The sequence below is a fragment of the Stenella coeruleoalba genome (assembly GCF_951394435.1).
Source record: "Stenella coeruleoalba genome assembly, chromosome: 1".
Taxonomy (NCBI): domain Eukaryota; kingdom Metazoa; phylum Chordata; class Mammalia; order Artiodactyla; family Delphinidae; genus Stenella; species Stenella coeruleoalba.
Genome location: NC_137169.1, coordinates 4,669,307 through 4,684,027, shown reverse-complemented (window position 1 = coordinate 4,684,027; position 14,721 = coordinate 4,669,307). Strand labels below are relative to the sequence as shown.

Genomic DNA, 14,721 nt, shown 5'->3' with positions numbered 1-14,721 from the left:
TTCTGATCTTTACTTGGTTTCAGACTTTGGTGTTGGAGGTTTCCCTCAAATGTCTGGTAGTCCTTGGCTGTCTGCCATGAAGAGTGAGGCGGTGAGGCTGAGTAGACACTGCATGTTACTTGGCCGGGCTCGTCCCCGATGGGCTTAACTCTGGGGTGTTTGGGTGGAGCACCCACGCACACACACCCCACCCAACCCCGCCAAAGGTTAGCGTCCAAAGGCTTCCTCTCATTAGCAGGTGGTTTTTCTCTTGAGAAGAAACCTCCAGTCTCCCGCCTGGCTGCCAGCAGTCTCATAGCTGAGTGGGGTAGGAAGTGGAGGCTGGGACCATTCAGCGTGTAGTCCACCTCAGCCTATATCCAGTACGGGCCCCACTCCCCCACTGCTGTGCCTGGAATCCCTTCATGTGACTTCTCCAAAGAACAAGCCTCTGTCACTTGGCTCCTTGGGGGAGTGGGCAGGGGTCCACGTTTCCGCGACTCCTGGGGTGCGTGGTCCCTCCACCTCCTGACCAGCAACACTTAGTTTTCAGTTTTCTCTGCAGAATCAGTTACCATCTCTTCATCCTTTTCCAGTTTCTAAAATTTGGTTAACACCTCTTACCTGTCACCTTTAGTTATCCTATTCTTTTTGTCTTTGGCTTTGTCATTCCTTTATTGTTATTTTGGGAGGGAGGAGGGTTTCAGGAGGACACTGAGATAAACGTGTATGTGTTTTTAATCCCCTTGATCTAACCCATCCAAATTTATGTATTGGAGATAATTTCATTAGAAAAGACTGTGTTATTTATCCATAATCATGAATGAAATAGAGGAACAAAAATTCTGTCAGCTGCAGCTTCTTTATTTAAAAAAATGATCCGGTAGCCAGAGGTTGGGGTAAGGGGAGGGGGGTGGGGAGGAGGTAGGAGCCATTGCAGAAGGGCCACCAGAGGGATCCTTGTGGCAATGGGAGTGTTCTGTGTCTTGACTGTAGTGCTGGATACATGAACCCACATAGGCAATTAAGTGGTATAGAATTAAATATACAACCACAGATGAAAAAATAAAAATAAATAAAACTGAGGCGCTCCGAATTAGGTTGGTGGACTGTATCAATGTGACTCTCCGATTGGTGATAGTTTGCTGTAGTTTTGCAAGTTTACCGCTGTGGAAGGCAGTACTCAGGGTCTCTTATTATTTCTTATAACTGCATGTGAATCTACAATGATCTAAATAAAATATTCAGTCATAAATAAAGACCCCAAAGCTAGTAAGTTAACTCAGCTACATCCCAATATGTTCACCTACTAAAAATTCAGATTCTCAGGCTCTGCCTCAGAGCAAATAAATAGGAGTCTATCAGTCTGCTACCTGGGAATCTGCATTTATACAAGTCCCCACCCCAGGAATTCAGATGCGTGGCTGAATTTGAGAAGTATTGCAGTAGTCTGCAGATGAGAGAACAAACAGGTATCTTTTTTACATTGTTTTGTTATCAGTTAAAGAAAAAAAGGGTTGACTTATGAATGGCGTATTCGGCAGTCCGGGAAGATGGTGATCCAGTGGGGTTGTAGTTTACAGGTTACAGTGGGCTCTTACAGGTAGCATTCAGCTACTTCCTCTTGTGTTTAGCTCCTTAAACCTTTGAATCTTATCAGTTTGTGATTTTCATTGAGTAGCTGAAAACTTGAGAAACTAGTAGATTCTTTTTACAACCTGTGTTATACTCGAATGACTGTGACCTGATTGAAGATAGTATGAAACTGTGGGGTGTGTTCCCCGTGGAGTCTGTTAGCTCTGCTAATTGGTGGGAGGGGTGACTGTCCCATGCTATAGATTGAATCTTTGAGCTCCAAAAAAAGTCTCAAAGGTCTCAGTTGAAATCTGCAGCTGCCGGCTGTCCCACTGACAGTTTTTCAGCAGTATCATCGTTGTGTGGAGCTAGATGATATGAAACTCAAATTTCAGTGTCCATAAATAAAGTTTTATCAGAACATAGCAAAGCTTATTCATTTACAGATTACCTGTGGCTGTTTTGCACTACAGCAGCAGAGTTGAGCAGTTTCCACAGCAGTTGCCCACAAAGCCTTAAGTACTACCTGGCTCTTTACAGAAAAAGTTCGACTACCCTGCTCTAGAAAAATAAGGTGAGATGTGCTTGTAGCAGGGGAAAAAAATAAACAAAATGCTTTAAAAGTTTTGTGATTTGCACTTAATAGCAAAGATTATCTAAAAGTATTTTCCTCTGTAAACTCTTTATATGAAAAAATGTGATTTAATAACGATTTAATAATAAAAGGACATAAAGGGCTTCCCAGGTGGCGCAGTGGTTGAGAGTCCGCCTGCCGATGCAGGGGACGCAGGTTCGTGCCCCGGTCTGGGAAGATCCCGCGTGCCGCGGAGCGGCTGGGCCCGTGAGCCATGGCCGCTGAGCCTGCGCATCCGGAGACTGTGCTCCGCAACAGGAGAGGCCATGGCAGTGAGAGGCCCGCGTACCGCAAAAAAAAAAAAAAAAAAAAAGACATAAACTTGCATATATTGAGCTAGAAGCTGTTGGAAGAAGTCTAACCCATTAATTTATCCAGAGTTAGAGTTTATCTTTTCTCTTTTTTCTTTTTCTCGATCCTTTTTGATCCTCTGTTAAAATTCAGATCCAACTCTCATTCCTAAGTCATGACATCTCATTGTATGAAAAGCATATTATGCTGAAACTGAAAATGAATTGTAAGTGGCAGCCAAACCCCTGTTTGGCTCATAGAGAAGAAGTCTATCTAGTTCTGGTGCTGTGACCAGTCCATTTTCAAAAGGTCGTTTCCTGGAATTGGTAGAAGAGCAGATGGCAGGCATCTGAACCACTCTCGGAAATAGTAGAAGATGACAATCAGTCCCTCTCTGGGTGGCTCTTCAGGTGTGGCTGGCGTTTGAGCCTTACATTCTCTGGGTCATTCTCTTTCTTTTTGGGGGTCGGAGGGGTCATTTTCCATAGACTTGGATCAACACCAAAGGCCACTGAGTCACAGAAGTCACTGACTCATTGAAGTTTTCCACTGTTTTGGCCTTGTTTAAAGAAACAACAAAATAGCTGAGAAATAGTGCCTTCAGCACTATTTTTAAACCTCTAAAGTCTACTCTACCCTCTGGTGAATCGATTGATTGTCAGTGTGGAGTTAACACAAATGTTTATCATTTCAAAGGTTTTATTTGGGAAAGGAAAGAAAACCGTATTTAACGTTATTCTGGAAGTTTTAGCCAATACAATTAGACAAATAACAAGAGAGAGAAAAATATTGAAAGGGTTTTCATTGTTTGCATATGGTATCATTGCCTGTCTTTTAAAGAACCAACTGAAAACTGTCGGGGCTTGTGAGTTGAATGAGGTGGCTGAGGACGAAACCCACACACGTAAGTCAGTGGCTCGTGATACTGCTGCCATCGTGACCCTGCTTCCCTCCTCACCCGAGCACAGAGCCAGGGGGAGCCTGCAGGTCAGACCGGTGGCTCTGCTCTGCTCTCTGGTGGCTTACGTCATTCATGGTCAGCCAGCATCCTTATGGTGACCTGTAGGCGGGGAGACCGTGTCATTCAGCATCCAAATCAGGACATTTCTGAGAGTGAAAAGGGGTGTTCAGAAGAAAGTCGCAGAAGTGGAATCCTTGTTTTGGCATACACTTACATACTTGAATTGGTTTATATCCTTCTCTGATATTTTGTGTCTGGTTACATGCTGCTGCATGACGAACCTCTCCAAAGCTTAGCGGCTTGCGAGACGATTTGATTTTCTCGCTCCTGTGGAGTGACTGGACTCGGCGGATGGTTCTTGCCTGGGGTCTCCCCATGCAGCCCAGTGGTAGCTGGGTCATGTTGAAGATGGCATCTGCACGCCTGTGCCTCGCCTACACTGCAGCTGTGGTGGCCAAGGGTGGCCTGCCATCTCTCGCAGGCGGCCTCTACCCCGGCTACCTTGAATCCCAGCCTGGCCGTCTCAGGGTAGTTGGGTTGTTTCACGGTAGCTAGCTTTCCCCGGGGCCTAGACGAAGCTGCAAGGTTCCTTGTGACCTAGCCTTGGAGTCTGCGCCATCCCATCCCCTGCATCCTCTTGGGCAAAAGCAAGTCCTGGGTCACTGCAAATCGAGGAGGGGGCTCTGTGCAGGCTGCGATCCCAGTAGGCATGCCTTTGTGGGAGGCCTTCCTGGGATTCTCGAGTCCACGCTCTGTCACCGCTGTTTTTCTTTTTTTTTAAATAAATTTATTTATTTTTGGCTGTGTTGGGTCTTTGCTGCTGCACACGGGCTTTCTCTAGTTGCAGCGAGCGGGGGCTACTCTTCATTGCAGTGTGCGGGCTTCTCATTGCGGTGGCTTCTCATTGCGGAGCACGGGCTCTAGGCGTGTGGACTCAGTAGTTGTGGCTCGTGGGCTCTAGAGCGCAGGCTCGGTAGTTGTGGCGCACAGGCTTAGTTGCCCCGCAGCATGTGGGATCTTCCCAGCCCAGGACTTGAACCTGTGTCCCCTGCTTTGGCAGGCGGATTCTCAACCACTGCGCCACCAGGGAAGTCCCCCACCGCTGTTTTTCTGAAGAATGTCCTTTCAGTGTCTCTGTTTTTTATTCCTTCATAACATTGCCTACCATATTCATACAAGGAGAAAATTTATTTAGTAAATTTGAAATTTTTGGCATATTTGATTCTTCTCTGTATACTGTAGTATTCTTTTTTTTGTCTTCCTTTGACTTATTTCACTTAGCATCCTTTTTTTAATTTGAGGTATAATTAATTTACAATATTATATGAGCTTCAGGTGTACAACTTAATGATTCAAAATTTTTATAGACTGCTCTATTTATAGTTAGTATAAAATATTGGCTATGTTTCCTGTGTGTCCTTGTAGCTTATTTATTTTATACATAGTAGTTTGTAACTCTTAATCCCCTACCCTTATCATTCCCCTTCCTCCTTCCCCCTCCCTACTGCTAACCACTAGTTTGTTCTCTATGAGTCTGTTTCTTTTTTGTTATATTCGCTAGATTGTTTGATTTTTTTTATCCCACATATAAGTGATAACATACTGTATTTCTCTTTCTCTGAATTATTTCACTAGGGATAATACCCTCCAGGTCTATCTGTGTTGTTGCAAATGGCAAACTTTCATTCTTTTTTTTTTTTTAACATTTATTTATTTATTTGGCTGTGCCAGGTCTTAGTTGCAGCATGTGGGATCTAGTTCTCTGACCAGGTATCGAACCTGGGCCACCTGAATGCTGCTATGAACATCGGGGTGCATGTATCTTTTTGAATTAGTGTTTTCGTTTTCTTTGGATATATAACCAAGAGTGGGATTGCTGGATCATATGGTAGCTCTATTTTTAGTTTTTTGAGGAGCCTCCATACTGTTCTCCACAGTGGCTGCACCAGTTTACATTCCCACCAACAGTGTACCAGGGTTCCCTTTTCTCCACATCCATTTATGATCTTCTGAATGCTTCAAGTTTAGATGTCACAAAACTATAGGAAGACCTTGTCAATTTCATTCCATTCCAGGAGAGGATATAAATTTAACCAATTAAAAATGACAGGGCTTCCCTGGTGACGCAGTGGTTGAGAGTCCGCCTGCCGATGCAGGGGACGCGGGTTCGTGCCCCGGTCCGGGAGGATCCCACATGCCGCAGAGCGGCTGGGCCCGTGAGCCATGGCCGCTGAGCCTGCGCGTCCGGAGCCTGTGCTCCGCAACGGGAGAGGCCACGACAGTGAGAGGCCCGCGTACCGCGCAAAAAAAAAAAAAAAAAAAAGTGGTATCATTAGTTGTGAGGTTCCTCTGCTAATAGAACTAACTTATAAATGGCTATTGCTTTGCCTTCGTGCGTGCGTTACAAACCTTAGAATGGAAAAATGAGTAAAATTAACATAGAGGAACTACCATTTGATCTAAATGAAAAGTCATTTTTCACAGCTATATGTAAGTACACCTGCCGCTACAGCCTCACTTTGGGTCACAGTCTTTAAAGAATGACTCACTGTTGAAGAAGATGCTAAGGCTTGATTTTCATATGTTTGGTGTGGATGGTCAGTGTTCATTAACTTTCTGAGAAAGTGGAAATTTAGTCCTAATTTTTTTTTCATTGAACATACACTATGTTTAATCTCATTCCTGCTTGAAGCGTTTATCAAAAATGAAAGCATTACCCCTGTCCCACCCCCAGAAAAAAAAAAAGAAAAGAAAGAAACCTTGCAGATTTATATCAGAAGTTGCCAAGTTTGGCCCACTGCTTCTTTTTGTGTGACCTATGAGATAAGAATGGTTTTTATATTTTTAAATGGTCGGGGAAAAAAAATCAAAAGAAGAATAGTGTTTTGAGATGTGAAAATTATCTGAAATTCAGATGTCAGTGTCAATAAACAAAGTTTTACTGGAACACAGTCAGGCCCAGTGCTTTGCTGGATAGTCTGACTGCTTTCCCCACAGCAGACGTGAATTGCAGCAGAGACCGTGTGGCCCACGACGCCTGAAGTATGTCCTGTGGCCCTTCACAGCCAGCGTGCCGGCTTCTGGTTTACACCATTCAGGAGATGGGGAGAAACACCAGCAGCAGTGCTGACACTGCTCTCTGGTACCTTCTCTTGCAGGACTGGCCCACCTCTGTTTCCCACGCGTTCACATACACCTGGAGTTGCCCCTGGACATAGCCGACCGGGGGCTTGACAGCTTCACACATGTCACAGGCCCAGGCACTGGCCACCTGCCTGATGTGCCTAACGGGCAGCAGCTTCTAATAGTTCTGCCGCCGCCAGCTGCGGCCGCGAGGGCTGTGTCTAGCCACCGTCTCAGTGAGCACGTGCGTGCAGTCCTGGAGTGGGAGGTGCTGTTCACGCCTCCTGGAAGGAGACAGGAGCAGTGATGGGTTAGCCTTGTCACCTCCTAGATTCTCCCTGCATCCCACACACCTAGCTGAGACGGTGGCCAATGCTAGAAGCACAGAGTGAAGGCTGCCACCAAACCCACTCTGGCTGCGTAGATTCAGACTATTGATGATGATAATACTGTTGGTGATGAAAATACTATTGGTGGTGATGTCACTTTGTTTAAAAATGAACATCTGGGATAACTGCTAAACCAACCAAAACATCAAGGTTAAACCGGTATTATCCCAGATGAACCCCACCCGTAATGTTCTGCTACGTGAACAGCCACACCCAGCACCCCCCAGTCCCGCCTCCCTCCCTCCGCTCCAGCCCCAGTGGCCTCCACGCTCCTCCACGGGAGTCCCGCAGGCTCATCCCTTGTTTCCCTCTCATACCCAGCTCACGTGTCCCCTTCTCGGGGAGGGAACACGTTCTCCCAAGCTCCTTTTGGGGTGATAGAAGTGTCCTGTATCGTGATTTTGGATGTGGTTTCACAAGTGGACACACCTGTCAAAACTCATTAAATTGTACACTTCAAACGGGAGTGGTTTATATTGTTACATGTAAATTAAACCTCAATGAAGTTTTTTTTTTTTTTTAATGGGCTGCAGAGAATTTAATAAAAATGTGTGTGGGGTCATGTCTTTATATGTTAGATTAAGGTATCTGCCCATTTGTAAGGTCTTACGACGGTAAAAAAAAAATAATAAACATTGATTTTGTGAGTAAAGAGCTTTTTTATCAGCAAAATTTTAGCTTATTATTTCTTGAGAGAATAGGGTTCTGTTTCTCATAATTTAAGTCTCAAATTAATTTTAGGAGGTGGAACAATTTTTAAATCTGCCATTCTTTATTTGGTTTGCACTTCTTTGTCTTTGAAGGTATTTCTATATTTTAAAGACTCTTAAGGTACTTCGGTGACATAGAGTGTTTAGAATTGAACGTTAAAAGTTTTTAATCCATGTAGCTAGTTTCTAGGTGGTTTTCTGCGTTTGTGGGTTACATCCGGAGAGGAGCAATTCAGAGCCATGATAGAGGTCAATCTTCTTTTCCTACCACTTGTCCTTGGGGAGTCATCCGCCTGTGGACATGCCTGGCTTTCTGACCCTACGAGTCAGTGGTGCTCGACCATTGTTCGGGTTTGAACCGTGACATTTGTGCTCCGTGGGCTCGTGGAGTCCCGCGCACCCAGTGAACCACGTGGCTGCTGAAATACAGAGTGTTGTCTTTCATCCCACAAATCCCAAGCCTGGTGCTGACTGCTTGTTTTTCTGCCCCAGGGGACCATCAGCGTTGGCATCGACGCCACTGACCTTTTTGATCGCTACGAGGAGGAGTACGAAGATGTGTCTGGAAGTGGCTTTCCGCAGATTGAAATTAACAAGATGCACATATCCCAGTCCATTGAGGTAAAGCACACAGATGCCTCCCCCAGGGCAAGGGGGCTCAGCGAGGGCACTCGGATTCACGAGATGTGCAGCTGGGATGAGAGAGTCTGCTCAGGGTTTTCTCATCTTTATTTATGAAAGGATGCAGTTAGCCGCTTAAAAAAAGAAGAGCTCCAGTCACGACCTTGTTCATACTGCTTTGCCAGCATGTCAGCAGCAAGAGTGCCAGGGGTGCGTAGCTTCAGAGTCTCAGGGCTCTCCAGCAGGAGAGGAAACTTTCGCTCTCCAGCAGCAGCAGGAAACTTTCGCTCATGCTCTAGAAGGGGGAGCCAAGGTCGTGACGATTTTAGGAGAGAAAGCAGCCCTCCGTGGGAAATTCCAAGAACCGGCCTTAGTTTTAAGGCGCACTCTCCTGTGTGCTGAGCCCTGGGGTCACTGAATGTCATCTTTCTGCCCGCTGTTTGGGTGTGGCAGTGTGAGGCCATCCTGCTGACAGGGTGGGTCTCTGCCCCCCAAACTCATGCACTTATTCTCCAGTGCATCAGCCTAGAGCGTGAAGTCCTAACTCAGGGAAACCTGCCCCCTCTTGGGGCTTCCAGAGTCAGTCACTGCAGCCATGGCAAGGACTGGGAAGTCCCAGATGTCCTGCGTGGGGAGGCACGGGGTGAAGTTACCGTGCAGTCTGATGGCACTGGGACACCGAGAACCAGCATCTAGCCCTGCGTCTCCCCTGGATTTTTGAAATTTGCCCATTAAAGCTTTTGCAAAACCTGACCTTGGTGGCCACGTGCAGTTCAGATGCCAGGGTGAGAGAGAAGTGAGGCAGGTGAGGCAGTTCTGCATCCCTGCATGCTTGAACCATGGACTCACCTATACTTGTGGCCTTGCACTTGGGGTGTATTCGTCAGGCTCTGTCCTTGGCGCTTCCTGTTGCTTTGATTAATTTATTACCAGCAGGTGTCATTTCCTAGGCACCCTTGACAGCTTCAGACACAGCCATCCTCTCTGGAAGCCTCTCAACCCAGAATGGGAACGGAGGGGGTTCCATTAACTTCGCGCTCAGACGAGTCACTTCTGCGAAGGGCTGGGGAGAGGTAAGAATGCCAACGGGGGAGATCGTGTTGTCCACTGCAACAGAATGACCTCAGTTGGCCACATCACTGTGTAAGAGTGCCAGCTGTCACACTTGCATAAGTTGGCTGTCCCCAAGAGAAAACTGTGTCTCATATCTGAGGATTGCTCTCAGTCTGCCGGGCAGCTCAAAGTTAGGATAGAACAAGAAGATATCCCCCTGATGCCAACCTCCGGAAATCCCACGTCTAGAAACTCAGCATCTCTGTTCCCTTAAGCAAACACCTGTAGGCTGTTCCCTCCTCCTGCACAGTGCAGAAGGCCGGCGCCTCCGTCTCAGCGCTCCGGTCCACTGCTTGGCAGTCATTAAGCAGCCAGCTCTGCCGAGCAAATTGAACTGCATCAAATTAACATTGAAGAGTTGCCTTGAAAGTCACCCAAAATAGTAATGAGGCAGCCAGAGCGGCTGGGCTTCACAACTGCGAGTGCAGAACTGCTGGTGGGTTTAACATCAGCCCCCTGAGAGCCATCGCCGCTCACCTGTGGGACCTGCAGGTGGTGCAGCGGAGCAGGTGGACGTGCGCCTGTGCAGCACGAGGGCGGCCACCCCTGACTGCAGCGGGCACCGTGTGGATGGCCTGAGCTAGGGAGACACGGACCCGGGGCCAGCAGCGCTCTCTTTGGAGGGGCTCAGGCCTCCTTGGGTCGTGGAGACAGTAATCTCCCTTTCGCAAAGGTTAAGATGAGATATTAAGACTCTTCCACCCCTACTTTTAAAGCCCTGAGGGCCGATGGCATTGAATTAAATGAGGGAATTATAACCAGAGGAGCTTACTGTGCTGTGAGATAAAACACCATTAATTCTTTTTCTTTTTCTTTTTTGAACAGTTAGAATTTGGAGCTGGGGACCTGCAGGGGCCTTTATTTGGCCTAAAGTTGTTCCGTAATCTCACACCAAGATGGTAAATATAAAGAGATAAATGCCCTTTGGTGGTCCTTGTGGATTTAGGAGACCAGAACCTGTGTATTCTTTTTGTCAGAATCATCTGCAGTTACGTCGTCTGTCCTGCAGGGTCACTGAGGGCAGACCCTGCAGCTGGCGTGGGGCCTAGGCCCTGTGCTCGTTGCAGAGAGCACTGGATCGGGGGTGAGGGAGGTCTGCTTCTCGTCCCAGCCCAGGGCCAGGCTCCTGCCCTGCCTGGTCACCGTGGGCTGTGAAGACCATGATAACACGGGAGGGGAAGCACTTCATAGGGAAGTGGGTCAGGGTCTGAAATACTTACGGGTTGCGGCTCATTTCTTTGTCACAGAGAATGCGTTTTAGGTTCGAGAGGGGCTTTAGTAAGCAGTGAGGCAGCCTGATTATTAGGCACATTCGTGTTACGCCAGAGCTGTAAACCCCACCCCCTCTGCTCTCCTTCGTCTTTGCTTTGGCAGTGCTGAAGGACTGTCCCTTCTAGAAAACAGAGGTGAGGGCTTCCCTGGTGGCGCAGTGGTTGAGAGTCCGCCTGCCAATGCAGGGATCATGGGTTCGTGCCCGGTCCGGGAAGACCCCACATGCCGTGGAGCGGCTGGGCCCGTGAGCCGTGGCCGCTGAGCCTGCGCGTCTGGAGCCTGTGCTCCGCAACGGGAGAGGCCACAACAGTGAGAGGTCCGCGTACTGCAAAAAATATATATATATACAGAAAACAGAGGTGTCCTTATTCCCCACTGAGCTCAGATAAAAGAATTGGGTGGAAGGTAAACAACTCTTTCCTCTGGGGGATAAAATACAGCTAAAGGAATTCTGGAACGGAGCACGCGTTTGCAAAGAAAGGTGTTTCGCCTCCAGCTCGATGTGCGTCTGCATGCCTGCAGGGCAAGACTGGTAAAGGCCAGTGTGCAGGGCCGTCCCATGCAGAGTAAGAAGTGTCGTGAGAGAGAGAAGAAGCTGTGGCTTCTCGACGGGTGCAGATGAGCACAGCCCGAGCAGAACTCCGAGAGCGGGGCTTCCAGGCAGAGAGCGAGGGGTAGACTAGACACCCCAGCACGGGGGTCACCCACGTGGTTAGAACACGGCTTCTCGGGCCTCTGCTCTGGGACTCGGACCCGACAGTTCTGGGAGAGGGGCAAGGGGTAAGGCTTTTAACCAGAACTCGAGGTGGGCAGTACATGTACGTGTCAGCATTGTCCTAAGCTTGTCTGCTTGGGATCGTCCCCTCCGATGCTGCCGACGGAAAGCACAGGTTCCTGCCCCCACCCCAGACCTCTCTCAGGTCCTCTGAGACGGGGGCCGGAATCCATAGTTTTATCAAGCGCCCCAGGTCATTCTGAAGACTAGACGCATTTAGGAGGCACTCACTGAGGAGAATCTGTGGGCTGTTCGTTCTGGTCGGGCCTCCAAGTGTCTGTCCGTTAAGTGGTCGCCCGAGTCTGGGTGCGGCCGGTCATCAGCTTCTGCAGGTCTGGAGATTGATTTCAGCGTAGTACCCGGCTTATCAGACTTGAGAATGCAGATTATAGAAGGGCGCCAGCTTGGTAATGTGCAGTGTCTCCTCCTCCGGGTGCCCTAGGCCCTGGGTCAAGTTACTTTCAAGTCCAAACTGGTGACGAGAAGGATATTAGTTGGTGGGTGTGGGTGAGCCTGGAGAAAGGCAGGCGGCCGGTGGGAAGTTCTCCGTCTCCCAGGGCAGTGCCTGACTTGCTGCTCTGGCCCCAGAGTCTGTCTGTCTGTCTGTCTGTCTATCTCTCTCTCTCTCTCTCTTTCTCTCTCTCTCTCTCTAGGACACGCTCCAGAAAAATACGAAATCGTATTACTTTGATTAAACAGAGATCTCATTGTTTATGTTTTGATTGCTTTAAAAGTCACAGGGTGCCTTTTATCTCTCCTCTCCCTGCTTGCCTCCCCCGAATGGCCCAAGTGTGGCTAGAGGGGAAGAATGTGGCTGCTGTCCGGTGTGGCTGGAGTGTCAGATAAAGGGGGCAAGGTTGGGTTGGGGGCCTTTGCAGAGCAAGGAGTTGATTCCTCATTCGTGTGGCCTTGGGAAGAGGTCTGTGAGCACAGGAGCAAATGTCATCAGAGTTACCACGTGTATTATTATTTTAGGGGCACAAGCGAGGCCTCCAGAGCATAGGAAGGAAACAGGCATCTAGTGTATGACGGCTGTTCGCTGGAGGCAAGCTGCTTGCTCGTCTTTGAGCGGCTTGAGTGAAGTGCTGTGAGTTCCTTTGCTGTTGAAGTGAAATACCCCTTTTTATCCAGAAGATGGGGCTGACTCCCTCGGAAATCAACTTCAGAGACCTTTCGGGGGATGGTTTGCTAGCTTCTCAAGTAGCTTTTGGTCAATACTTTGCAGCCCTGGGTGCACATCAGGATGGAAGGGCAGCTTTGAAAACTGCACTGATGCCTGGGCCCCCACCCAAAAAGAATGACTTCATTGGTCTGGGGTGGGCCCTGGATAAGGGCTTCTCAAGACTGGCTGCACGTTTGCGTCACCTGGCTAGCTTTTCCCACACCAGGTCTATAAATCAGCACACCTGGGGGCAGGAGCCAACCATCGGTGTTTTCAGAGTCACCAGGTGAGTCCAGCGTGCAGCCAAGCTTGGGAACCTCCGCAGGTGGCTCTGACTTGCGACAGGATTGGATCTGCTGGTTTAGGAGCGCAGACATGCAGGTGCCTCTTTGGCTGTAGCTGAAGTTGGAATGGGATGGAGGTGGGGAGTGCCATTTGGCGGGTGGGTAACTGGAGAGATTCCCTGGATCGCGGGCGGGGAGCCGTGGGAGTGATGGCGAGCAGGGTGTGGGCTGGCGGAGAGGATGGGGCCTAGCACGGCTGTGGCCACTGTCATCCAGGACCCTTTCTCTCTGTGTGTCCCCCCAGCTTTGTGACGACAAACTGTGCTCTACAGTTTTCATCCCGTGGCATCCGGCCTGGCCTCACCACTGTCCTGGCCCGGAACCTGGACAAGAACACGGTGGGCTACCTGCAGTGGCGCTGGGGCATCCAGTCGGCCATGAACACCAGCATCGTCCGGGACACCAAGACCAGCCACTTCACCGTGGCCCTGCAGGTGAGGACACCTCCAGGGGGACCCTCCTCCAGCCCCTCTGTGGGCCCCTGACCACCCTCCCCCTGCTCACCCCCAAATCCAGCGCCCACATGGCCGAAGGGCGAGTTCTGTCCACCCACACTCAGGAGTTGAACGCTGTTGTTCTCAGGCCCCCACGGGAGCTGTGTTCCAACTGCCCTAAAGCAAAAGGCCTTTTTCACCTTTCTGGTGAGAGAAGCCCACAGAATTGGGGTGGGAGAGAGCCGTGGTCAGTAAGTGGCGCCCCAGCAGAGTCGTGCGTGCAGGGGCCACGGTGGCCGGGCAGGAGCGCGGGGAGTCAGCAGCCACCCTTTGGCGGGCAGCCGCCACCCTTGTGAGAGCACAGGCTCGGTGTGCAGGAGTTTCTGTTTTTCATGGGAAGTATTTGAAATCTCCCAGTTTTTAAGTATTGGCTCCTGGCAAATTTTCACACACTTTGTGGGACAGGGCGACCCTGCTCACTTCAGTCTCAGCTGCCTCCCTCTTCCCTCTGCGTCTCCCCAGCTTGGAATCCCTCACTCCTTCGCGCTGGTCAGCTATCAGCACAAATTCCAGGATGACGACCAGACTCGCGTGAAAGGATCCCTCAAGTGAGTCCTGGCCGGGCTGACGCGGGAGCACGCTTGATCTGTGTAGGGGTTTCTGGCAGTGGCGCTGGTTGCAGTAAGCTGCCTGCGGTCGCGCCCAGGGTCCGGTGTCCTGACTCTTCCTTTCATTGACCAGGGGTCAGTGGTGAACGTCCTCCCTGTGGGTGGTTGGCAGGGCAAGAGAGAATTGGGGGTAGGGGCCCCGGCCTCTGGCCCGAGTGACAGTTGCCCGTGGTGACCGGGAGGGACCCAGGAGGGATCAGAAGCGGAGGGGCCCTTGCTCGCTCACTGGGGTCTGCTCCTGCAGGGCAGGCTTCTTCGGGACGGTGGTGGAGTACGGAGCAGAGAGGAAGATCTCCAGGCACAGCGTTTTGGGTGCAGCTGTCAGCGTTGGAGTCCCGCAGGGAGTTTCTCTCAAAGTCAAGTATGTTGAACTCGTCCTTCTGGCCAGGGATTATCTGGTACCTTGTAACTCACCTGGGCTTTACCTACATTAAGGAAGGAGGAGACTTTGCTTTGTGATTCTGTTCTTAGAGATGCGGTTGCTTCTGTCTGGGTGTGTAAGCAAATGTCAAGGAGTCCAGAAGCCCGACGTTCACTCAGTGAGGTCTGAGTCTCTGCCTCAGAGAACCTCCCTGTGCCCCCCGGCCCGTCTTCCGCCCCGCCTGTCTCTTACCACCCTCTGCCTCCCCGCTGGCCCGGGTGCGGGCCCCGCACGCCCGCTCTCCCACCC

At 49.8% G+C, this 14,721-nt stretch overlaps 1 protein-coding gene across 1 annotated transcript in view; it reads left to right on the top strand.

The window, feature by feature from the left end:
- The window catches only part of DNAJC11 (DnaJ heat shock protein family (Hsp40) member C11), a 70,962-nt gene that overhangs the window by 46,458 nt on the left and 9,783 nt on the right, over window positions 1-14,721 (top strand). Inside the window, exons 5-10 of the mRNA XM_079916847.1 lie at window positions 8,155-8,283; window positions 9,234-9,356; window positions 10,222-10,295; window positions 13,194-13,383; window positions 13,906-13,991; window positions 14,296-14,412. Coding sequence (XP_079772973.1) covers window positions 8,155-8,283; window positions 9,234-9,356; window positions 10,222-10,295; window positions 13,194-13,383; window positions 13,906-13,991; window positions 14,296-14,412 — 719 coding nt within the window. The remainder of the gene's footprint in view (window positions 1-8,154; window positions 8,284-9,233; window positions 9,357-10,221; window positions 10,296-13,193; window positions 13,384-13,905; window positions 13,992-14,295; window positions 14,413-14,721) is intronic.